At 40.1% G+C, this 26961-nt stretch overlaps 1 protein-coding gene across 2 annotated transcripts; it reads left to right on the forward strand.

Annotated features, from left to right (window-relative positions):
* Positions 1 to 1635: 1635 nt before the first annotated feature.
* nit2 (nitrilase family, member 2) lies at positions 1636 to 24933 on the forward strand. 2 transcript variants are annotated; one of them, XM_052014083.1, is made up of 11 exons: positions 1636 to 1722; positions 6652 to 6770; positions 7361 to 7481; positions 9140 to 9228; positions 12726 to 12819; positions 13969 to 14043; positions 14790 to 14868; positions 17739 to 17837; positions 21173 to 21228; positions 21922 to 22038; positions 24574 to 24933. In XM_052014083.1, the coding sequence occupies exons 1-10, from the start codon at positions 1692 to 1694 to the stop codon at positions 22011 to 22013; spliced, it is 855 nt and encodes a 284-aa protein (XP_051870043.1). In that variant the 5' UTR covers positions 1636 to 1691; the 3' UTR covers positions 22014 to 22038; positions 24574 to 24933. The 2 variants fall into 2 exon arrangements, with proteins under 2 accessions (XP_051870043.1, XP_051870042.1); XM_052014082.1 differs by lacking the exon at positions 24574 to 24933 and having other exon boundaries at positions 21922 to 22338.
* The last annotated feature ends 2028 nt before the right edge of the window (positions 24934 to 26961 follow it).

Here is a 26961-nt window from a genome sequence, read left to right on the forward strand (position 1 = left end):
ATATCAATTAAGTAGTTTTGTAATCATATTATTAATTTTCTCTTTATATTTCACTGGCTTTAATTTTGCTAACGTGATGCTTTATCAAATCCATTTCCACATGAATTGCCTTAATACAACCCCTGTTATCTCACCAAGGTAATCAATGAGTCAAACATAATCTCCCGTTAGCAGGTACATGTTGGCTCTCCTTTTAATAGGGGATGTCCTCTTGATGCCTGTCAAATTTCTGCAGAATTATTGTTTCTAAGAGTTTCCTACCATTGGTGTGAAACTGTGACTAGCAAAAGGCAGGATTATTCTCCCTTATTTTGCAACATGTAACAATGGTCCAACATTTGCAATACTTTATTTATTTGACAATATCATGTATCTAGGAAAGAAAGATTATTGTCAGAGGATTTTTGTTTCTAATCTTCCCTGCCACTCCTGTAACTTACTGAAGATATGCCTAAACCTTTGATTTCCCTTTTATGATTCTATGATAGAAAATTAGATTACATTGTTTAAAAACAATTAAGTAACTATCACACATAATAAGGAGCCTACACATCAAATTTAAACAATGTAGATTTGTTCACAATGCTGTCATCAGCCCTTAAGAGTTTGGAGATTTTGCTTAAAATATTACATGCTGAATCATTTAAAACCAAGTCTTCATTAACAATTGGATACTTTAGTGTATGCCTGTTCAATGAACCACAAAGATCAGCACTTCCCTAAAAAGTTACTTTCATTTCTTCTACCACACAACAGTCCCAGCCACCACCCCACATTAGCACTCCACCAATTCTCTCCATAGCTGAGATTGGTCAATACTTCACTTTAGAGATAGTCTATTTTAATACCTTTGAGTTAGTGAAAGCAGTTGTCACTTCCTAAGTTCATATGTCCACTTGTATTTCTTTTCCCCAAGCTCACTTCTCCAGTCCTCCTCCTCCTCCTCCTTCGTAGAAGCTCTGACTGGGCTCAGTCTACACTTGCTAGAGGATTCACAGGGACCCACATATCTGTGGAGTTCACCGAGGAACCTCCACACCCTGCAAAGAGTCCACAGGGATCCTCACAGCCTGCAGAAGTTTCACTAGGACTCCCACATACTACAAAATGTTCACTACGCCCCTCACACCTTCCAAAGGTGTGAGAGTCCCTATGGTACCCTCAGGGACTTCCACACCTTCTAAAGGGTTCACGGGAATGGTCACGCCCTCCAAAGGGCTCACTAAGGAACCCACACACATCCAGAAAGTTCACAGGGACAGTCGAACCATACAAGGAGTTGACTGTGATCCTCACACAGGGACCTACACATCCTCAAACAGATTCACTGGGATCCTCCCCCCCCCCCCAAACAAAAAAAAAGGGTTCACTGAGGAACCCCGACCCCATCCACAGGATTCTTTGGGTCACTCTAGCATAGTGACTAAGAGCAAATATTTACTGCTTCTGGAAGTAAGTTCTGTTCTTAATGATTGCGAATCACGTCTATCTGGTTTAAACCACCGAGCGGTGCATGGGGTCCACTTTGCCTCAGATCTGCTCGCAGTTCCTGGAGGGATGTGTAGTCCCGACTGACAGTGGCGGACTACAAGTCCCGAGCAGCGCATCGCTGCCTTCCGGGGAGTGACAGGCTCTAGGCAGGAAGAGGAAAGGTCAAAGCTCCCTGAGTTGTGCGCTTGCAGGCTTTGTCCATGTCTGACAACATGTCAAGGGCGATGACAAGTAAGTTATCTAGATCTAGAGATGCCGTCGGTTGCTTTTATTTTGTTATTCCCAGAAGCTGGGAGTCATTCTACACAGAATTGCGTTCCTGTTTGCTGTACACCTTCAGGTCAATCAGATTCGCTAGTTTTAAAATAAGGATAACACTGCAATCATTTGGGTTAAACGTCTATGCGAATACAAACTCATCTGATTTCGAACAGTGCCTTAAATGGGGTAATTATATTGTAAGGTCTTTTATGGGCAGGATTAGTAGTTGCAAATCGAGTGCACATTTCTGCTGTACTTTGGCGTGGTGAGATTTCCTCGGTGGTGTCAATCACTTTAGGTTTTATGTCTTTCTGGTGATAGTTACTGTTATCTTTGTGGGAAAAAAAAGTAACGTCTTTTGCATGTTCTTGTTTAAGGAAAACTGCCAATTTCACTGGGTTTGCAATCCCGCCCAATAGTACTGCATAAAAGTTCCAGAAGTGGGCTGCTTGATATCTCCTAGGATTTCCCCAAATCCTTCTCGTGTCACGTCTACCTCTAGAATCTATTTTGGGCTGTCGAACTTTCCAGGCTACTTGTTGTTGCACTTTTGTGGCAAGGGGCCAGGTGGCACAACCATAGCCTTCAATCCCCTCTCGCTGTCCCTGTACACCCATTGTGTTCTCAGCCTGGTTGAACAACGTCTAATTTAGGTTCTGGTTCATGGTCAGGGGAGACTGAAGCCATCGTCTTCAGCCCAAGCACCGGGTTCTTCTATTTCAAGGATCTATGGACTTGTACTTCAAGGTCCCTCTGATCTTCAAGCTCCTACCACTCATAGTGCATGTCCTCGCCTCATTCGTGTTCCCAAAATGCATCACCTCATATTTGTCTGGTTTAAACTCCATCTGCCATTTCACCAAAACATCACTATCTCTCTGCAACCTATCAACAACTCTGCCAATTTTTGCATCATCTGCAAAATTACTGATGTTACTTCCCATATCCACATCCAAGTTATTCACGTATATTACAAACAGCACGGATCCCAGCATTGATCCTTGTGGGAGACCACTAGTCACAGGCATCCAATTGCAAAAGACAACTCTCGACCATCAAAAAGTAACTGATGCTGGAAATCTGAAATAAAAACAGAAAAAAATTGGAAATACTTAGCAAATCAGGTAGCGTCTGTGGAGATCAAAACAGAATTAGCGTTTCAGGTCAATGACCTTTCTTCAAAACTGTTTGACCTGCTGAGCATTTCCAGCATTTTCTGTTTTTATTTCAAATATCAGAGCAACATGCTCTTAATTGCCTTTTACTTGGTTCCAATTGCCAAGCCAATTTTGGATCCAGTTTGCCAACTTGCCCTGGATCCCTTGGGCCCTAGCCTTTTGAACCACTCTCCCATGTGGGACCTTGTCAAAGGCTGTACTAAAGTCCATGTAAGTCATATCTACTGCCCTGTCCTCATTGATGTGCTTTGTTACCTCTTCAAAGAATTCAATTAAATTGGTCATACAGGATTTGCCCTTGACAAAACTACGATGGCTGTCTCTGATTAGTCCCTGTCTTTCCAAATGATCATTAATCCTCTCCCTCAAAATTTTTTTCCAGTATCTTCATTACCACTGATGTTAGGCTCACAGGCCTATAGTTACCAGGCTTTTCCTTGTTGCCTTTCTTGAATCTCTCTATTTCTTTCATCCTTCTCTTAGAACTTCCATCAAACTTTCCCTTTAATCAAACTTCTAATATCTGCTTCTTTAACTTAGAATTAATTGTTATGTGATTATATCTCCATGAAACATCTTGGGAGATTCTTCTATGTTAGGGAGGCTTTATAAGTGTAATTTATTGTTAATATGTTCAAGAAGTTTTGAGTAACATCTAATAATGAGTTATCTTAGTAATAGATTTCGTGTTAAATAAAATGTCAATTAGTAGCATTAGTCAAAAGATGTATCCTGCTTATATTTAGTCATTTTTTTTATATACAGTATAATTAAGTCTGGAATATCATATGCCCTGTCTGCAGAGATATTGTACTTACCTAATACAAATATCAATGCTAACATGCGAAATAAATTGAATAGAAACAATTCATCAAAAATAGAAAAAAAAAGCAGCTAATCAAAAAGTGACATGCTGGAAATCTGAAATAAAAATAGAAAAAAAACTGGAAATACTTAACAGATCAGGTAGCGTCTGTGGAGATCAAAACAGAGTTAGCGTTTCAGGTCAGTGACCTTCCTTCAGAACTGTTTGACCTGCTGAGCATTTCCAGCATTTTCTGCTTGTATTTCAAATATCAGAGCAACATGCTTTTAATTACCCTTTACTTGGTTCCATTCGCAATAACAATTTGTATTTCTACTATACTCTTAATATATTTCAATTGTCTCAAGGCACTTCACAGAAGCCTAATCAAGCAAAATATAATAGACATGAACCCAAAGGAGAAGACATTAGATCAGGTGACTAAAAGCTTTGTCAAAGAGAGAGGTTTTAAAGGGGGAGAGAGAAAGGTGGAGTAGGGGAGAGGTTTAAGGAGGAATTCTAGAATGTGTTACCTAGACAGCTGAAAACAGAATTGACAACGTCAGGGCAAAGGAAGTCAAGAGTCAGAGGAACGTGTCATTCTTGCAGGACTATAAGTCTGCAAAAGTTTACTGTATGGGGTTTGGGAGCAGCCATTGAGGGATCTGAATAGAAGGATGTAAATATTTACAGGAGCCACTGTGAGTCAACAAGCGATAGGCGAGTGGGATTTGTTGCAAATTATTACATCAGCCTTTAGTGACAATATTAAACTTTATGGCTTTAAATAATTGCACACACAGCCTTTAACAGCTGAGTTAAGAACTTGTTGTTTACTTGATTTAACATTGCAGCACATCCATTCACAGTGTGAACAGCATCATAATACATTTGTTGGTAATTCTACAAAAAGAAGTGCATCTGACACACAGTGATGCGATGCCACAGTTTGTTAAAAAGTTGGTCTCTTCTGAATTGGTGTTGTAAATAAAACTCATAGCCTAATCTCCCCAGTTCCCAAGTCAAGCAGCAACCGAACTGAACCTAATTGAAGTAAGCCTCTGTTTATTCTAGTTCATGGCTTGGGGCGAAGATAACCCTGCCTTAGCTAGATATTGTGCACAATAAAATATTGTTATTCTTATGAAACACTGTATCAGAAATGAGGGCAATTTTTCAGATTGAAAAGGCACAGCCTTCATTGATGAAACCTGCAGTGGATGTAGCTAATTTGGATTTTCAGAAGGCTTTTGTTAAGGTCCCACAAAAGAAGTTGGTCCACAAGGTTAGACCACGTAAGATTCAGGGTAATATACTGACATGGACTGAGATTTATTTATTGGACAGAAAGAGTGGGAACAAGCAGATTGTTCTCAGATTGGCGGGATGTGACTGGTGGAGTAAAGCAGGGGTTAGTGCTTGGGTCCTAACTATTCACAATCTTTATCAACTATTTGGCTAAGGGGACCAAATGTCATATTTTCAGTTTTGTTGATCATAAAGTGGGATTTTCAAGTTCAAGTTATACTTCATTGTCATTCACCCATATGCTATAAAAAACACATGGAGGACAAAATGTCGTTTCCCCCAGGACTCACACAACAGAGGACATACATAGAACAGAGGACATACAATAAACACAGACAAAAAAACTGTGCAAGTACAATAGTGCAAAGATGGTATATACAGAATACAAAATGAGTGCAGGGTTGGTGCAAAACCGAGTTGGATGAAGAAAATACAGAACTCAGTGTGTTGCACTAAATGTATAAACATGTTCAGCAGCAGCCAAAGTTCTTATATGCTGTTGTGCAAACCAGGGCTTTTGATGCAGCATTTGTCTGAAACTGCTTCCAGGGTATTCAGGAGCCTGACAGCCTGGGGGAGAAAACTGTTTGTACAGTCTAGTAGTTCTGGCCCGGATGCTCCGGTACTGCTTGCCAGACGGCAGTGGGACAAATAGGTCATGGGAGGGATGAGAAGGATCGTCTATGATTCTGCCAGACCTTGCATGTGCATTGTGTGTTGTAGATATCAGGATGGAGGGAAGAGGTACTCCAATGATCTTTCCAGCTGTACTCGCAATTCTCTGCAGTTTTATGGTCAGAGATGTTACAGTTACTGTACAGGCAGAGATGCAGAGGCAGTACAGAGGCTTTAAGGGATATGGACAAGCTGAGTGAGTGGGTCAGAAAGTGCAGATGGAATATAATGTGGAAAAATGTGAGGAACAGGAAAAGCAAGATGTTTGTTAAATGGCGAGAGAATTGGGGTAGTGTTGATCTTTAAAAGGACCTAGGTCTGTTTGTACAATGTCACAGGTGCAGCAAGCAAACAGGAGAGCAAACGATAAGTTAGCCTTATAATGAGAGGATTGACTAGGAGGTTTTATTGCAACTGCATGGGGCCTTGGTGAGCAAACCCTGGATGAGAAGGCACAGTTTCAGAACAAAGGGTAATTATTCAGATTAGATTGGATTAGTTTATTGTCATAAACACCAGGGTGCATATGACAATAAACGAATTCCTTGTTTACATGATGTTCACAGAGTAAACAGTATATACATGGAGAATTGATATGAGGAGAAATTTCATCACTCACAGTGGTAAACCTTTAGTGTTCTCTACTCCAGAGGACTGGGAAGCCTCAATTGTTGTGTTTGTTCAAAAACGAGTTTGCTAGATTTCTCTACATCAAGGGAGATGGGGATAAGCTGGAAGGGGGAGATAGAAGATCAGCCATGATCCTGATGAATGGGAGAGGAGGCTCAAAGGGCAGATGGTCTATTCCTGCTCCCATTTCTAACATTCTTATGTTGCAATGATTGAGACAAAGTTGGCAATTCTAGTGACACAGGTTTGTTATAGACATGTGATTTATTAACAGATGTTTGTTGTCTGGCTTTTTGTTTCTAGAATTCCGTCTGGCACTTATCCAGCTCATGGTGTCACCCCTGAAAGCCAGTAACCTCAGTAGAGTTGGACTGTTCGTGAAAGAAGCAGCTTCGAAGGGAGCAAAGGTTGTAGCGCTCCCTGTAAGTAATGGAAATAAACAAAATAACTCTTCCCATTCTACCTGTTGCAGAATTTAACTCTTCCATGGTGAAGTTGCCATCAGACGTAGCACTACAGTGCCAACAGAACTTAGACTGGTGTGGAGTGAGAGTATTTGCTTATTATGATGAATGTTTTCACTCACCTGCACGACAGGTTGGGAATGGCAGTGACACTGGAGGTGCTCAGAATGTACTGTATTGATGTTAAGTTCCTGGGTTATGCAGGCATTTAATGGGCCAAATGCCTTTCTATCATTTTTGACTTCTCTTGTATACAAATGGGAAGGGTTGATAAAATGAAGAATTTTTTTTGTTCTGGAAATGCCTCTGAAAATAAATAATAATTCAATCCAAGAGTTCAAATCACTCATAGACTGAGGTTTCCTTTGTGCATAATGGCATCCTTCAGACTCTTCCATTGTGATGCACCCTTGTTTTATGGTGCTTTTTCCAGGAGTACATTGCAGTGGCTTTGAACAAAATTTAGAAAATGATTGCTTGGAGTATTGCTCATTTTAGTTTTTTTCTGAATGCCTGAATTTAAAGATTCTCTGTCTCTTAAATTACAGGAATGTTACAATTCTCCCTACGGAACGAAATATTTCTCTGAGAATGCAGAAAGAATCCCAGGAGAGTCGACCCAAGTGTTATCTGAAGTAGCAAAGGACTATAGTGTTTATCTTATTGGTGGTAAGTATGGGACCTCTGTTGGAAAGTTTAATTCATACTGATGAAGAACAAAACTGCTGTAATTGCTGTATTCCATCTTGTGAAACAGCTTCTTGCTCATACTAATAGAGCTGGGAAGCACATTACTGTTTACATGGTAAAGCATTGGAGATAACCTAATCCCTTATTGAAAGCGCAATCAAACTTGGTGTAAAGCAGACATTCTGTGTCCCCCTGAGGTAGTGGTGGGTAGTGGTAGTAGTGATAATTGGGTGCGAGTGTGGAGCAAAGCTAGGCAAAATCACCCCATACATCTTTATTACACTTGCTATTATTTTTAATGTTTATATTAAGACATCACATTACCATAATATTTAGACCACAAGTGAATGCTGCTTTTATGGTTGCATGAATTATATAAATGACTTTGCTCTACCTGTGCATATGATACATGCATAACCATATTATATATTATAAAAATGTTATCGTGTATTGTGTTTTCAGTGGTGTTGGTATTGGTTTATTATTGTCACTTGTACCGAGGTACAGTGAAAAACTTGTCTTGCATACTGATCATACACGTCAATTCATTACACAGTGTAGTTACATTGAGTTAGTACAGAGTGCATTGAGGTAGTACAGGTAAAAACAATAACAGTACAGAGTAAAGTGTCACAGCTACAGAGGAAGTGCAGTGCAATAAGGTGCAAGGTCACAACAGGTTAGATCGTGAGGTGAGAGCCACCTCATCGTATAAGGGAACCGTTCAATAGTCTTATTTCATTGGGATAGAAACTGTCCTTAAGCCTGGTGGTATGTGCCCTCAGGCTCCTGTATCTTCTACCTAATGGAAGAGGAGAGAAGAGAGAATGACCCGGGTGGGTGGGGTCTTTGCTTATGCTGGCTGCTTCACCAAGGCAGCGAGAGGTCAAGACAGAGTCCATGGAGGGGAGGCTAGTTTCCGTGATGTGCTGGGCTGTGTCCACAACTCTCTGCAGTTTCCGGGCAGAGCAGTTGCCGTACCAAGCCATGATGCATCCAGATAGGATGCTTTCTATGGTGCATCGATAAAAGTTGGTGAGTGTCAAGGGGACATACCAAATTTCTTTAGCCTCCTGAGGAAGTAGAGGTGCTGGTGAGCTTCTTGGCTGTGGCATCTACGTGATTTGACCAGGACAGGATATATGCATCATCTGACCAATTTGCCAAGTTGTTCAACTCACAACTGAAGACATGGCTCATATGGCATGATTTGAGGAGATAATGCATTTGACCTTTTTCTTTGTTGGAGCACTAACTGGATGTGAGAGGTTAATCCAAGTCTGCTGGTTTAAGATGAAAATGTAAACATCTACACCTCATCTGAAGGAGATCAGAGAGTTTTCTTGGTGTCTAACACCAGCAAATATTTACAGAATATATCCTCACGTTTTCATTTGATGTATGTGGGGGGCTATTGCTGTTACAACATCAGTCAATGCACTTGGGATGTCACGTAAACGTGTTATAAAAACAGATGTATTCATAATAATTGTGACTAGTTAGAAGGATGAATATGTGTTATTTTATATAAGAGGAAAATATTGGACAACTTGTTCTTTTGACTTTAGTTTGTAGAATTATCCAGTAGAAGTTTACCATTAGTTACATGGAATTGATTCCTTTTGTTGTTCCTGCAGGGTCTATCCCAGAGGAAGAGAATAGCAAGCTTTACAACACCAGCACAGTGTTTGCACCCGATGGATCCATGTTGCTGAAATACCGCAAGGTCTAATTGTTATAGTGGTTGACTGTAGTGCAGTGTTATAGTGGTTGATGGTAGTGTAGTGGATTGCAAGACTTTCCTTTAGACACTAGTCTAAGATGATAAGAGGAAGTTCTCTTTTCTACACAAAGTTTCAAAATGATGTCAAACAGTCTCCACCCATGTTATGCACAAAAATGCATCTGGAATCATTGGCTCAGTGCTGATTAGTGCAAAAAATGAAAGTCATACTTTTTAATTAAGCAGCTTTTCTCTCCTTGAAAGTAAATACTAATTTGTAATTCATTGGATCTTGAAATTTGCTCCTCGGCAGGTTGAGGGGCTGTTTGGGGTTAGAAACATTATTGTATTAGTTTCTGCCTCTCCACTTACCAAAGCAAAGTTGTGAGTACAGAGCCTCGTTCAGTTTCACGTTGGTGTCTTGGCTTGGTGCTCTAACCACTGGTGCTATTACATTTCTCTGGCAGATTTTCTTTTTGTGCAAGGGGATTTTCCTGAAATGATTGTAAAGGTGGACATTCCTGCAGATAATGTAAAAAGAAACCAGCATTCCAAATAAAAACAGAAAATGCTGGAGGTACCCAGCAGGTTAGGCAACACGTGAAGGAAAAAACAGAGTTAAAATTTCAAGTCAATTACCTTCCATCCCAAGTAGCTTTATTCTGCATAAGGGCCTAGAAATATTATTATTCTCAAGTATCACCTTTGATCACCTCAATGAATACTTGGATAGTATTTAACAAAGAAAAAATCAAGATGATAGAGTTGATCCTGCATCCAGCACCACAAGTAATCTGGGGACAGTTTGGTAATGATTGACCAGCTGCAAAGATATTCAAAGGCTGTTGCTTTTAGTGGAAAGTCTTACAGAAATTTTGCAACATTTACAACAATGAATCCATATTACTTAAATACAGAGGGACTTATATAATCAATGACTGGGGAGTGCAGTGGATTAGTCGTAAACCCAAACTGTTACTTCTTGAAAATGCAGAGACACTTATCACTGCACGTCTCTAAGATGTATAGGAAGCCCTAAGTCAGGTAAGGGCCATCCCCAGATAAGGAACGGGTTCCATTTTTACAGATGTCCACAAGTCGATTTTGTCCATAAATTGGAAAATGCACAAAAATCACTTGGCATCAAAAGCATAATAAAGAATAATTCCTAAAAGTGGATAGAGGAAACTAGTTCTGCCATTCATAGGAGCAAACTTATGTATGTACATTGGACTTCTGAATTTAATAATATTATGGGAGCACGTTCATGCGTAGCGGTGTCCATAAGTCAGGCGTTCTTAACCCGACTGTGACAATTCCATGTTTTTTGATGGCTTGTGCTGTCTCTTGAATCTGTAATGTGGACAGAGGTATCCTTTGTTGTTGAAGATGTTCCTACCTATCAAAACAGCGGCAAGACTTGTGTAGTGTGGGTGACGTAATTCATCATGTCGATTAGGTAAACATTTTCAGCAAACAGAACTATCTGTTCTAGCTCAAAATCGACCGAGGTGATCATGCATTTATTGGCCTTAAAGTTCATTCACCTGGGTGCCAAAGTTTTCTTTTCCAGTGTATTATCTAAAAAGAGTTGGGGGGTAAACTGTTCATGTGTCTATGATACCGATGTCTCAATGATAAAAGGAAAGAATAGTACAACAACTGTTATAATTTCTCCCTTTGGTTTGGTGCTTGTGACTGCAATGTGTGTAGTGCTTTCACTGTTATGTGCCATGCCTGGAATTATTGGGATCTGTGATGCAGCCAAATCTAAGTTTATGAACTATATCTAAGTCAATAAACATGCATTATTGGATATATAGCAGCAGAATAAACTGCTTGGCCCTATCAGTCCATTTCTGATAATAGTACTCCATTTGAGTCTCCTTTCCTTTCTGATCTAAATCCATCAGTGTAATCATCTATTCCCCTCTCCCATATAACACACGGATAGCCTCCCCATAAGTGCATCTATAAGTAAGTTCCACGTTGTCAGCACTCGTTGCATAAAGAAATTTCTTATTAATTCCCTATTGGATTCATAGTTTAATACAACTTCTGCAAATAAAGTTGTGCTAGAAAGGTGGCCATGAGCTTTGTAAATAATCTTGGGTTATTATTGAGCTTAACTATAACTTATTGGTGCTTTGTTTATCTTTGTAGAGATTTAACATTGTTCCAGATAATATTTGATATTCAACGATTTTTTCAAAATTTATCCAAAATTTTTAGTGTCTCATTCATTCCACTTATCTTGTATTTTCTTCTGATTTTTCATTTATAAATCAGCAACAAAAACTAAGGTCAATGATCCTTACTTACTAGTCAGAGATTTTAAACATTTGAACTCCAGAAGTTAAAAAAAACTATGTTGTGACATGCACTGCTGGACACAATTTTGTAAATATATCTTCAATGTGAAATCTATTTGGCATTAATTTTCATTGAAACTATTTTTTATGAGATTGAAAATCATTGATAAAGATTGCTTCTAGCTGTAAGTCACTTCCAACAGTCAAAAATATTATGCCAAGTTTAGGTTTTGGTGAGTGTGCTTGGTGATTTTTATTTTAAATTTTTTTTTTTCCCCAAAGCCTTAGAATCATTTAGAATGTCATGATTGGTGTGGTGCAGGTCCCAGCTCAATACATGTTCTTGGAACTAAAAGAGACATCTAGCTTGTTGTAAGATGGTTTAGATCAAAGGTTTTCAAATTTGGTGTGTCTACCCCTGGGGATTTGCAAAATATCACTGGTGCAAATGTGGGAGAAACAATGTAATGGCAGGTTTGTAAGGCAGGGTTATCAAGGAAACAGTGGGCAGCAGCAGTGGTTGTGGAGAGAATTAGTGGTGAGTGGGTAGAAGATTGTTGAGGGATGGGAAGAGGAGTTGGGCAGATAATTCATTGGGTGGGAAATGTAGGGCAAATGATCAGTGATGGTTGGAACAGATGATAATAATATGCAATTGGGGAACTAGAATATAAAACATGATGCCAGAGCTGTGCAGGCAACTGGTAAATCTATAAAAACAGCTTAAACACCTCCGGAGAAAGGTGAACTGCACTTTGCCTCTCATTGTTAGGGCATTGGTCAAGATGGAGGTTTGCTACCATCTAGTACATAACCAGATGAACTTAGATAAGATGTAATTGTCAGAAAGATGGTGCCGACTTTGATTCAAGAAATATGAAGCAAGGACACTGCTTTATTGAAGAATTTTAGGCTCCAGTACTTTAAAATTTAAAAAGAGAGCAGCAGCCATGTTTTGGTAGCTTGCATTTGCATTATTAAAATTAGCTGCCTTACGCTAATGTCAGAATCACAGACCCATACTTGGATGTTGTTTTTCTACGAGCTGAATCACAGGAATGTCGGTGTGGAACTGTGAGATTTAGCAAGCAAACACAGTAAGCTGGAAAGTAATGATTCAAAGAGTTAACTCAAGTTCAATGGTTATGTTAACTCTCACTAACCCTCCCTGCTGTTTGTTTGAACTAGACTCACTTGTTTGATATTGATGTCCCTGGGAAAATCCATTTCCAGGAATCTGAGACTCTTTCTCCTGGTAACTCATTATGCACCTTTGATACACGTAAGTAAAAAGACACATGTTCTAATCTGAATTTCTTACATTGATGGAACTTTATTGTATGTGCATTCTGTTTTTCAAATAGAAACTATTTACATGTTGCCTTCAATTAATGCAAGGTGCAGGTTAATACCCATTGTTTTCACATTGGATTTTGAATTAGATTGTTGGGATAGAACTTTACGTAAACAGAACAGCCTCTAGTAAGGAGGAAGAAATATGGCTGGCAAGCAAATCAATGTCCATCGTAACTGTAGATGGCAATGGCGGATACTCAAACATTAATCCACTATGATTTTTAAAAAAATACTTTTTGAATAAAATGTGAAGTTAAATCAATGTATTCCAATTCACCAACACCCAAGACCTTAAAGGTGGGTGGTAGATACCTGGACTTGCATGTATCTGCAGTAGAGGGGAAGGCAATCAGGTTGAATGTACCTCTCAATGTTTCTACCACCCTGACAGTCAAGCAATCATACTATATAGGGGATTTAAGTAATTGTTTTTAAAGTAAAGATACGTACATGTTTAATTACACACGTATTTCTAACTACCTCTAAACATCACGATGGAATGTTGCATAATTTCTTTAACCTCTCCAGTTTTCAACAAGAAATTGCAATTCTTGCCCACATTTCCTGTAATTTAAAATATAAGCCAGGAGACTTCTAGCATTAAGACAGTTGTACCGTCGTTTCCTCCTCCACTTTCCCCAATGAAAAATAGCAGTGCGATCTCCACTGAAGAACGGATAGCATTACAGAACAGAATTCCACAGGCACTCAAGCATCCCAATAAAAAAATCATGGCTCAGGTAAAATAAGCCTTAAGTGCTCCTATATCCTGTTCTATTTTATTTCCTGGAGAAATGTAACAGTGGTCCCATGTTATTTTTCGACTGACCTCTTTATGCCTTCTTCCACCCTTTTACGTTGGGTGAAGCATGTAGGCTGCATTGCACAGTTGCCCTGGGAGTTTAGGAAGAAACAGAGCAGAAGCTTGCTGCAAGGACAATTGTATGTAAGAACCTACATTCTCCTACTGCTGACCATGATATATACAGTATTTATATACACATAGACCTGATATGAACTTCTAAATGAAAGCCTCATCATACTTGTAATGTGTTATAATCTCTTTTCTGTACAGCTTGCTGCAAAGTGGGGATAGGGATCTGCTATGACATGAGGTTTGCAGAACTTGCTCAAATTTATACCAAAAAAGGTAAGTAAACAATGATATTTTGGTAAATAGAATTACTTTCTGTTCAGATACTATTTGCAGTGGAGTGCTGGTGTTACCATCGTTTAGATGAGATTTTAAATAGAAGATACTTCTGCTCCTGCATAGGAATATAAAGGATGCCATTGGTACCACCCAAAGAGCTGGAATGCTCCTGGTTTATTGATAAACATTTATTCTAAACTCAGACAGATAATATGGTATTTTCTGTTCTCTTCATGAGTCCTTGCTGTGTGGAGCCTGGCTAGAGGCATTTCTTACTTTACAGCAATGATTACACTTGAGAAGTATGTTGTTTGGCCCTTCAGCTATTTGGGATCACTTGAAGACTCAAATAGACAGCATAAATGCAAGTTGGTTACATTACTGGTCACGGGCTTGAGATTCATACTTGAAGTTACCTTTTTGAAATGAAAGTGGTCCTGTAAACTCTGAGCTTGTGATACGGTTCTCTGCCCCTCACTCCTGCCCCCACTCTTGGCTATGCTCTTGCCACCGTTCCATTTGCTGATACCAGGTGGCTAAGGCAGAGCAGTTACAGAGAACAGTACAGAATCCTGGTCCCGTTGCTGTCCCGATGCAGGGTTTTGACCTGAATGTTGACAGTTCCTCTCCCCCCACCACAGATGCTGCCTGACCCATTGAGTTCCTCCAGCAGATTGTTTGTTAATACGCGTTAGATGTGTTTAAAAGTAAATTGGAAAATAATTTTTATATGTGCTCTACAGGCTGCCAGCTTCTAGTCTATCCAGGAGCATTCAACATGACAACAGGCCCAGCGCATTGGGAACTCCTACAAAGGGCAAGGTTAGCATGGAAAATTGAGATTGGGCTACGAGAGAGTATAAAACAAAACAGAAAATGCTGGCATATTCTGCAGGTCAACCAGCATATGTGGAGAGAGAAAATCAGAATGTTTAAGTGAATGAGATTTAAGTTCACTTATCCAAAATATTAACTGTTTCTCTCTCCACTGATACTGCCTGACCTGCTGAGTATTCCCAGCAATTTTGTTTTATTTCAGATTTTCTGCACTATTTTGTTTGAGACAGTATAGCTAGTTAATAGAAATTATTATGCAAATATTCAACATTAATCTTACTACCTGTCACTTCCACACTAACGTGAAATTAATAGCCGTAGAAAATAGTCATTCTCACAAACCCTAGAGGTATCTTTCTTTAAATGAGTATGGCAGATTTACTTGATGTTTGCTTGTTACACATGCAGTTTGGTTACATTCAGTATAAATAATTTTAAAAGACTAAGAACAATGGAAAACTAAAATTGAAACAGAAAATGCTGGAAGTCAAATACAGGCAATCTTGGCTGACAAAAGCCCTCACTTACGAATTTTCAACTTCATAAAAATAATCCTTTGAATTCTTTAAACAATTTTTTTGAAACTAGTTAAGCTTCCCTAACTTTATAGCAGAGTTTCACTGGTGAGTGTGAGGAGAATAAGTGATTCGTAGTTAGCCAGTGTGGTGGGACCCCGACTCTGCAGCTGTATGCTGCCTAGGCAGAGGTGATATTTTGGCAGGAATTGGTGGGTTGAGCTGCTGTACTGGCTGTTCAGAGGTCTACATGAAGGATGGATTTGCCAGCTGCTGCAGGGTCGCAGGCAGTCATTTTTGGGGTTGAATGTGGTATTTCCCAGGTGCTTGGGAGACCAGCGAGATGGATGGGGATGGATTTGCTAACTGCTGCGGGGCTGCAGGCATTTGCTGGGATGGAATGGGGCATTTCCGTGTACCTTCTCTCCCCACCCTGTGTCACAACAATTGGGGGTTGGCTCAAGCCAAGTAAAGCTCTGAGTTAGTGAGGCTGGCTGGCTGGCTGCTGTTCTTCCTGTGCCTGCTCCCTTTCCCATCAAAGCTGTTTCTGGAACTCAGAGCTTTACAGGAAAAATTCAGGTTGCCAAAAGTTCTCAGGAACGGAACTCTTTCATAATCTGGAGACTGCCTGTTATTTGGCAGTGTCAGTAAAGAGCAGTTTATTCTTTAGGTATAGAGTTTGTCAGAACTGGAAATCAGGGAACAAATTACAAGGACTGAAAGGAAGAAAGGGATGGAGTGAGAATAACAGGATCAGGAAAAGCGACCAACTAAGCAACAGGTCAGCTGAACCAGCCTACATCCACCTCCTTCCTTTACCTGTTAAACTTGTTCCTACCTGGAACAGTGAAGAATTCTATTAAAATGGATAATACATAAAACAGTCTAATGACAGTTAGATGAAAGATATGTTTCTGACATGAGTAGAATTTTCTGTGGTCAGGGTATCAATAATAAGAGGGCATAAGTTTAAGGCAAGAGGAAGTTTTAAAGAGGATCTGAGGGGTACCTTTTTGTTTAGCGTGCTTGATATCTGGAAGGCACTGCCAGAGAATGTGGTGGAATCAGATACAATCACTATGTTTAAGAGGCATTTTCACAGGCACTTGAATAGGCAAGGCATAGAAAGATATGGACCTAATGTGGATAAGTGGGATTAGCGTACATGGGCAGAAAGGTGGACATGGGCGTGGTGGGCCAAATGGCTTGTTTCTCTGCTGTACAACTCTTGGACTCTATGAAATGCGAGAAAAAGGCACTTTAAAGAATTGTCCTTGGGATGAGGGAGGCTGAGTCGGCCAATGTTTCTTCCCCATCCCGTTGCACTATGACTTTGGTCCTTTGACTCCTTGAACTGCTTTCTTTAATTTATTTAGATGCTCTTATAAAAATGTGACAAGTGGAAAATTATTTTTAATATTGACATAAGTCATAAGAAATGGAAGTGGGAGCAGGCCAATTAGTCCTTTCACGTCTGCTCATCGATTCAATAAAATTAATTCAGCACCATTTTCTTGCAGTAACCCCATACCTTCCGATTCCATTAATACCTAAAAATTTATCGAACCCATCTGTGTGACCCAGCATTCAAATGTGAGCTCTGAAGGCATTGGAGTTCCCTCAGCATTGTTGCCATTGTTCTCCTTCAGAGGAGAATGATGATATTCTTCTACTTCACCTTCCTGAACTCTCCAATCCAGTTTGTGTTGGGCTTGAAATTCCACTCTTGCCCTCACCACAGCTGGGGTGAACCACTGATGCAGCAGTGGGGAACTTCAGTGCCATGTTCACTAGAAAGTGGTCCTGTCATTTTCCAGCAACAAAAGCAGGGGCATTTTAGTTTCTTTCCCCCTACACATTGAGTATGTGTGTTTGGGAGAGTTACCTTTCTACCTTTATAAAGGTTTCAGTTGGAATGCATCAGCTAAAAACATCTTGCCTTAACACTGGAATGGTCTCTTTCCATTAGAAATGAAGAATCACCAGTTTGAGAACTGTCGAGCCCCTAACTAGCCTGTTCTCAGAACAGCAGCATGCTGGCTGATCCTTCATCCTGACTCTCTGTAATGGACATAGAATGAATGTACAGTGCACCTTACTAGTGTAAAACGCTACCTCACGTAAACTATTAACTCGGTCATTTTAAGCAGGCCGTGCACCTATCCCGTTAGACGGACTTGGGCCTGCTTCCCCCACCAGCAGGAATTTCATGACTATTAGTTTTACGATACATGTAGCCTAGTAACTAAACTAATCTATATATTGTGGTAATAAAAACATTGAAATATGGTACATGAGAAAAGTCCCACAAAGTTAAATTATTCTTTCTTCTATTTGCAGGGCTGTTGATAACCAGGTATATGTAGCAGCAGTATCACCTGCACGAAATGAGAAAAGTTCTTATGTGGCCTGGGGTCACAGCACTGTAGTAAACCCATGGTACGTATTTAACAAGGTAATTACAATGAAGAAACCCATTCAAACCATCTCTGGTCATCCACTCAGAAGTTGGCTCCTCACAGCATCCTGTGGTTAAATTTTTGCCCACACTGCTCTCTCCAGTGAAGTAGAACAGAAAGTTCTTCAAAGCTAAAATTACCTTGCAATTGCTTGTACTTATCGGCTTCTCTTCTTCTCTTGAGATTTAAAGCAATTTTCAGAACCTTTTAATGTACAGTTTGGCAATGTATACCTCTCAGATTACTTCTTAAACAGTTGCTTCGATGCTGAAAAGCCTCTAGTTTCTCCTTGCACCTCAGATTTCAAACACTAGGGATCTCCAGCTGTTGAGAGCCCTGCCTCCAGTTGTTGAGAGTCTCTTTACTAGCCAGAACCAGTCAAAGTGTGCACTGACAACTATAGAAGAGATTTACGAGGATGATTCCTGGAATGAAAGGGCTTATTTATGATGAGCGTTTGTCAGCTCTTGGACTGTACTAACTGGAGTACAGAAGAATGAGAGGGGACCTCATAGAAACATTTAGAATGTTGGAAGGACTGGACAGAGTAGATGTGGTTAAGCTGTTTCCCTTGGTGGGTGAGTCCAGGACTAGAGGGCACAATCTTAGAATTAGAGGGTACTGGTTTAAAACAGAAATGAGGAGAAATTTCTTTAGCCAGAGGGTAGTGAAATTATGGAATTCTTTGCCACGTACAGCTGTGGAGGCCCGATCATTGGGGCGTTTAGGGAGGAGATAGATAGGTATCTAATTGGTCAAGGTATCAAGGGAAATGGGGATAAGGCTGGAAATTGGGGCTAGGTAGGAATAGTTTTAGTTTAGCTCATGGAGCAGACTTGATGGGCCGAATGGCCTACTCCTGCTCCTTTGTCTTGTGATCTTGTGATATTATTTGAACAGAACTCTTTTAGATGTGTATTCTGTCATTTTGGGTGTCTAGTTTTTTTTATTGCTTATTGGCATTTGTTAAATTACTTTCAGCATTTAATTTATGGACCATAAGAATTAGGAGCAGTAGTAGGCCCTTCAGTCCTGCTCCACCATTCACCAAGATCATGGCTGATCTACCCGAGTACCTTTTTGCTGCATTATCCCTATATACCTTGATTCCCTTAATATCCAGGAACCTGTATTATTCTAGTGGTTTGCCTGCACATCACTGTCTAAATTCAATGACTGAGCCTCCACAGCCCTCTCGGATAGAGAATTCCAAAGACCACCCTCTTTTTTTTAATTTTTTAAGATTTTATTTACAGCGTGGTAACAGGACCTTCCAGCCCAACGAGTCCGCGCTGCCCATTTTAAACCCAAATTAACCTACCCATACGTCGTTGCAATGTGGGAGGAAACCAGAGCACCCGGAGGAAACCCACACAGACACGGGAGAACGTACAAACTCCTTACAGACAGCGACAGGAATCGAACCCCGATCGCTGGTGCTGTAATAGTGTCACACTAACTGCTACGCTACCGTGCCGCCCTCTGAGTGAAGAAATTTTACCTCATCGCAGTTCTAAATGTTCTTTATTTTGACACCGTGACTCCTGGTTCTAGACTCCAGGATCAGGAGACACATCCTCCCTGCATCCAGTCTGTAACACCTTTGTAAGTTTCAATAAGGTCACATCCCATTCTTCTAAGGTCCAGAAAATGCAGGTCTCATCTACACAACCTCTAGTTAAATGGCAAACCTGCCATCCCAAGAACTAGTCTGGTGAATCTTTGCTCCCTCCCTCTATGGCAAGTGTTTTCTCTTTTACTTAAAAACATCAAGACCGTACGCAATACACTCGGTATGTTCTCATCAAGGCCCTGTCTATTTGCATTGAAACCTTTGTACTTAAATCTTCTCACAATAAAAGTTAACCCACCATTTAACCACCTCCCCCCCGCCCCCCCGCCCCCCCAGACAGCTTGTTCCACCTGCATGTTAGATTTCAATGACGTGTGTACCCGGATCACTGAACATCAACATTCCTCATCTGTCATCATTTAAAAAATAACAAAAAAATTGCAAGAAACACTCAGCAGATCAGGGATCATTTGTGGAAAGAAAAACAGAGTTAATGTTTCAGGTTGAAGGCTCTTTGTCAGAACTGGAAAAGTGAGAAAACAAATTAAATTTAAATTGCAGAAAAGGCTGGCAAGAGATGGGAGCACCAGTGTGTTAAAGGGAGCAGAGGAATCAGTATTCAGTGAGCCATGTGCTGAACCATCAGGATTTCCAAATAGTCAGATGGCAGTTTCACTGTTTTCTTTTTGTTTAGGTATTCTGTTATTGTATCCTTTATCAGACATTCCCTTTCTGCCTTCCACAAGGACCACTCTCTTCGTGACTCCTTGGCCTACTCATCCCTCCCCACCCACCCTGCCTTATCTCCTGGCACTTTTGCCTGCAACGGTAGGAGTTGAAGGAACAGGTGTTACAACCTCCTCCCTCACCACCATCCAGGAACTTCCAACCTGGTCTACTTCATTCACTGCTTGCAACTTAGCCTCCTCTCCGCTGGTGAAACCAAGTGTAGACGAAGTGGCCATTTCGCAAAGCATCTGCATTCTGTTCTTATCTTGAGCTTCCATTTGCATGTCATTGTAACTCCCACACCCTCACTAACCTATCTGTCCTCAGTGGGGTCACATTCGAACCCTGATCTACAGGAACCATTACAGAATCTATATAATCCTGAAAGAGAATAATTAATGCAACCTTGTCTCTATTGTCAACTCTTTCAAAACTCTGGTACATAGATCATTAGGTCCTTAGGATTAATTGGATTTTAGTCCTCAGCAATATATTTGTAAAAATATGGTACTAGATACTAATGAGACTCCTTACTATTGGGACTCATAAGTCTCTTTCAGTTCATTCTTAACTATGTCAATGCATTCATAGAAATATATATATTCTTTCCAGTGTGTGTTTATCATTTAGATTTCATAAGATTCATCCTAAATTCCTATACTTGGACGTTTTAATTTAACTTATATTGAGAGTGTGCCCTGCAGTTCAGCCTCGAGATGAGAAGGAGCACCCAGCTGTGATTTCCCCCTCAACTGACAAACTTTGGATAATTTTGGCTGAGAATGAGAAATGGATAGCAGGAGAATTTTTCTTTCTAACAAAACTGACTAAAATAGGAGGAAGAACACAATTGCAATGAGCATTTGTACAAATTTATCAACAGTGCTATTGGAAGTTCATGAGACCTTTTAATTGTTTCCTTTGAAAAATACTATAGAAAAAAAGATCTTTGCTTACTAAACAAAGATACGATCAGACACTGTTTCCTGAAAATCTGCTTCATTCATTTTCAGGGGTGAAGTTGTAGCCAAGGCTGGTTCCGAAGAGACCATCGTATATGCAGATATAGGTGAGATTCATAGGTATAGTAGTACTGCTGAGAAACTAACATCATATCAGATTAATAGTTAAGTATAGAGAATTTTTACCTCCTCCTTTGTTGCTTTTCTTACCTGCACAATTGGTAATAGGTTCAGATTGTTGCCAGAACTTTTCTGGGCTTGACTGAAAAAACTGAAAGCCTGAAGCCACTCTCATTTCCTGCTTGCTCACTCCTTATTGTCCCTGTGGGATAGTCATTTTTGTGTTTAATTGGATTTTATTGCCATGTAAATTGTCTTAATGTCTTCTTTATGTCAGGTTATTAGAAATACATGCACAAGACTGATTTAATTACTTTGATCCACATCTCTCAAAAAACGTTTTTTGTAGAAGTCTTAAACACAAAGGATTGATGATAAATGCAATTTCAAAAAATGTCTAAAACCCCTTAATTTCTAGAGAACTCCCAGGCCTTGCAAGGATAAACATGTAATTTCCTTGGGAACCTGAACTGAATGCAATCATTTTAAAATATTTTTATGTTAATAATCTGGATTAATACTTTGCTGCTGCTGGTTTCTAGAACAGCATAAGATCTATCTTGTGTGCACAAGCAAACTATTTTTTAATAAGTTTTCTATTTTGGAAGATATTGTGTTATTAGATTACCCAAAAAAGATACTACATTTAAATCCTGTGCATTCTATTTTTCTTGGAACAGATTTGAAATATCTTTCAGACATTCGACAGCAGATACCTGTTCTCAAGCAGAAACGGCATGACCTCTACTGCGTGCAGGCAATGAAAGATTGAGGATTGCAGACCTCAGATTGATCAGGTCTTTGTCAGAATTAAGATTTAGACAGTACAAATCTTCCAATCAACTTAATAATTTGCAAATGGATCTTAAACCCACCTGGATTTAAGATTGTACATGCACTGCACCTATCACAGTTTTTCTATGCATAGAGTTTTGGATAATAAGGAGTGGGTTGTAATACTGTTATCAGTTTTAATTGACATAACCCCCCCATGGTTTAAGATGATTGTATATGAATCCCAAGTTTAAATTACAGCTTTGTATTGTTTTCTTTTAATTAATACACTTTTCATACATTTGAAACTATGCCAATGCAAATAGATTGTTGATGTTACGTTAATTGATATTCCTGGGAGACCAGTCCGATTTTAGCACTGAAGATTAATATAATTAAAAAAGATCATTCACATTTATTTCTTTAAGATATCAAAGGACTTTATAACTAGATACTGTCATTTTGCATTCCTTCCAACCTCTTCGGGACTCCCAAAATTGGTGACACATGGAAACTCGGTACTTGCAGCTTACCTCTGCATTTTCTGCTTTCACTTACGAACTGGAATCCTCCTCTACTGACAGATTGTTTGATACAGTGGAGCATCTATTTGAAGAACAATTTTATTTCACAGCTCCAACACCATTTTCTTAGTCCATCTCTTGGAATTGAGGATGGCATGCTTTACTCCAATTTTGTGGCTCTAAGGGAAAACTGGTGAAGCTACTGTGGGAACTACAGACTCTTCCACAGATGGGGCAGGAGGTCCCTGATGAGGTGGGCGGGTGGATGACTTGTGAGGTGGTGCGCTCTTTCCTCCATTTACACAGGGCTTCCATGTGGTCCTGATACCTGAACTTGAGGTTCTCAATACTATCCTGAATACTCATTCTCCATTTGAATGCTCATGGGCCAGAGGTTCCCAGAATCCATGGGGATATGGCATTTCTTCATGGAGGCTTCAGGCACATCTTTGAATCTTTTTATCTGTCTGCCCAGTAACCTCTTTCCAATGACAGAGCTTGGAATAGAGTGTCTGTTACAGGAACTGGGTGTCAGACTGATGTCGTGGCCTATCCAATGGAGCTGACTGAGTATAGTTAAGGTCTCATTGCTGGGGATGGGTGCTTAGGATGATTCACTTATCCTTCCAGTGGATTTGAAGGTTTTGCAGAAACAGCTTTGTTGGTATCTTTCTAGTGCCTTGAGGTGCCTGCTGGAGGAAATCTGGGCATCAGAAGCATACAAGAGGGAAGGGATTGCTGCTGCCCAGTAGATCATAAGTTTTGCACCAGATTCCAAATACCCTTTTCCACAATTGACCAAAGGATGTACTGGCACTTTGAAGGAGATAGTGAATTGTATTGATGAGTGTAGGACAAAGATCCTCTCCAGCACGTCTGTTAGACAACGGCCGACAACTTGGAGAATCATGGTGTTCAGCCAATGTCCCATATTATCCCTGATTACACCTTATCCTCTGGGCAGGAGAGCCCCGATATAGATGGAAGCACAGTAACATACAGTTGGAAGACAGTGGCTATGGGAGTCCTTGATATTGACTCTGGAACCCATGAAGTCTCAAGGCATGGTCAGATGTGGGCAAGGAAGCCTCCTACCCTCAGTTGATGAATCACTACTTAGATCTGATGAAAGATCATCAACATGAAACATTAACAATTTTTTTTCTCCACAGATGTAGTCTGACCTGTGGAGTATTTCCAATATTTTCTGTTTCTAACTCCTCCATGTTGAACACTACTTGGAAGCAACACTGAAGGAAGGGCACAAAATGTAATCTAGGTGGGGGATCTCAGAGCATCATCAGGAGTGGTTTGGTAGCAACACTCTTACCTCTGTTGACCAAGTCCTGAAAGACAAACCTGCCAAACTGGATGGCAGGAGGTACGAGATCCAGCACAAGGAGAGAAACCTACTTGACCTAGTCCTTACCAGTCCCCCTGTCGGATATACCTCCCAACTCTTTTGGTAGAAGATTATTTTGTGTGTTGAAATCCCATCTTCACACAAAATGCCATCCATTGTATGTGGCACTGTCATTGCGCCAAATGCAGTAGAATCAGAACAGATTTGGCTGCTCAAACCTGAGCATCCGTAGGTAGGCCATCAGCATCAGTAAAATAGTACTTCCTCAAATGCATAACCTGAGATCTCTCTCTCGCTGTCCACCATTGCCTTTAAGTGGTGACCAAATCTTGTTGAATGAAGAGTAAAGAAGAATAAGCACAACACATGCCTAAAAGTGAGGTGCAGTACTGCAGCTACAATGCAATACTATATGCATTCTAAAGAGTGAAAGAAGAATGCAATAGACAATTAAGCAATCCCACAACTGATGGATTCAATTAAAACTGCAGTCCTGCCACATCTAGTCATCACAATGGTGGATACTTAAACATCTAAAGTCAAAGTTGAGTTTATTGTATACTTGGGTGCAACGAAAAACTTTCTTACTGCTGCATTGCAGGCACATATAAACAGCATTCACAATAAAAACATAAATTAAACATAAATTATACACAATTTTTATTCCACAGAAATTCCCGTCCTTAATGATGGCAGAGTCAATTACGAGTTCAAAAGTCAACGCAGAGACTCCTTTGACCAGAAGCACCAAGTTCCCTACCATCTGATCAGTCTTCAGCCAATTCTAATCAACTCAAGTGGCAGAGAAGTAGCTGAAACTATTTGATACAGCACAAAATCCAAAGATTTTTAAAGATGGCAGCACAAGTAGATAATTTGGTTAAGAAGGCACATGGGATACTGGCCTTCATTAGTCCTTGTATGGAACACAAGAGCGGGAAGGTTATGCTCCAACTTCATAAAACATTGGTCAGACCTCAGCTGGAGTACTGCATGCATTTCTGGTCCCTGCACTGTAGGAAGGATGTGATAGTACTGGAGAGGGCACAGAGGAGATTAACCAGGTCAATAGAGTTTAACATGGACAATAAAGTTAAATTCCAAGGCAGAGGTTGGATATCCTCATGAGTGACATCTCTTGACTTCCCTGAACTTTCTGTCATCTTCAACGTGCAATGTATACCAACATCTTCTAAATCTATAAATTCATCCCTTAAATAGACCTGAGCAGCAGCCACATAGGAACATCACCACCAATCTAACTTGAAAATATATCACCAAACCTTCCCAGATGCTGGGCCAAAATGGTGGAATTTCCCACCATCATGGGCACCCTCACCAGTGGACTGCAGGGATTCAAGGGGGCAGCTCACCATTTTCTTTATAGAGCAATTAGGGACATTAAATGTTCAACATGTAAGCAAAAATGTCAACCTATTGAAGAATTCAAAGTTTAGTTAGGGAATGGTGGAGATGCAAGGTGACTGCAAGATGACAGCATTTGGTTGTAATCTACTAAAATTCTCTAAATTCTGGTGAGGTCCCAGAGGACTGGAAAACTGCATATATAATACCACTTCTTGGGAAGTGGGTGGGGTGGGTCACAGAAAGCAGGAAGCTGTAGGCCTGTAAGCTTAACATTTGGCAAAAGACTGACTCCATTATTGTGGATATTGGCAAGGCAATTAGCAAATCAACACAATGAAGCAGTGTCAGCAAGGTTTATGAAAGGGAAATTGTGTTTGACAAATTTCCTAGAATTCTTTGAAGATATAATAAAACAGCATGGATGAAGGAGAACTAATAGATTAAGTGTATTTGGGTTTCCAGAAGGCATTTGATGTGGTGCCACATAAACGGTTACTGCACAAGATAAGAATGCATGGAGTTGACAATAACGTATTGGCATAGATAGGGGAGCAGCTGATGAACAGAAAACAAGGAGGCAAGATAAGTGGGTCATTTTCAGATCAGTAATCGGTAAGTAATGGGTGGCCGGAGGAAAGGGGGCCACAACTATTAACAATCCACATTGATGACTTGAATTAAGAGACTGTAGCTAAATTTGCTGATGATACAAAAATAGGTGAGTTAGTAAATTGCAAGAAAGGCACAAAGACCCTTCAGAGGGATAGTGATAGATTGAGTGGATAAGAAGTTGATAGGTGAAATATAATGTGCGAAGATGTGAAGTTATACACTTTGGAAGCAAGAATGAAAGAGCAAATTATCTGAATGGAGTGAGATTGCAAAATGTTGTGATCTAAAGCAATCTGGAGATAATAGGATATAAAAACAAAATTTAGCATGCTGATACAGCAAGTAATTAGGAAGGTTAATGGAATGTTGGCTTTTATTACCGGAAGTATGCTGTATAATAGTAGGGAAGCTTTGATGCAATTTAGAAGGCACTAGAGTACACAACACAGAATAGGCCCTTTGACCCACTGAGTCCACAATGACCAACACCCACCTAATTTCATTAATCCCACATTAAGCCCATTTTTTATTCTCCCGCATTCTCATCAAATCCTCTCAGATTCTACTACTCACCTTCATACAAGGGGAAATTTACAGTGGCCAATTAACCCACCAATCTGCACGTTACAAGGTGAACATGCAAACTCCACACAGAGAACACACAAGATCAGGATTGAACCAGGGTCTTTGGAGCCAAGAGGCAGCAACTCTATCAGCTGATGAAGTGCAAAGTGAAGCCTCAATAAAATCTGGATATTTTCATTCTATATATCAGTTTTTCAGTTAGTATTGAATTATCATGAGGCAAAAGAGTAAATTGCAAAAACAATGTTTTCTAAGGTCAGAAGCATGGCACCAGGATAAAAGTAAGTCAGGTCATTGGCAATTCCTGAACACCTACTATGGTTCCTTGTCCACCAATAGCTAAAAATAAATAATTACATCTTTCTGTTCAATTCCTCTTCTTCTTATGTCCACCCATAGCCTCAGCCCCCTGATCAGTCACCTGCATCCCTTACTCCAGTCTATCTCACTGTCCTTTCCCCACACTATCAACCCCTCCTCAATCCCCCACCATC

Source organism: Pristis pectinata, chromosome 4, assembly GCF_009764475.1.
Source record: "Pristis pectinata isolate sPriPec2 chromosome 4, sPriPec2.1.pri, whole genome shotgun sequence".
Taxonomy (NCBI): domain Eukaryota; kingdom Metazoa; phylum Chordata; class Chondrichthyes; order Rhinopristiformes; family Pristidae; genus Pristis; species Pristis pectinata.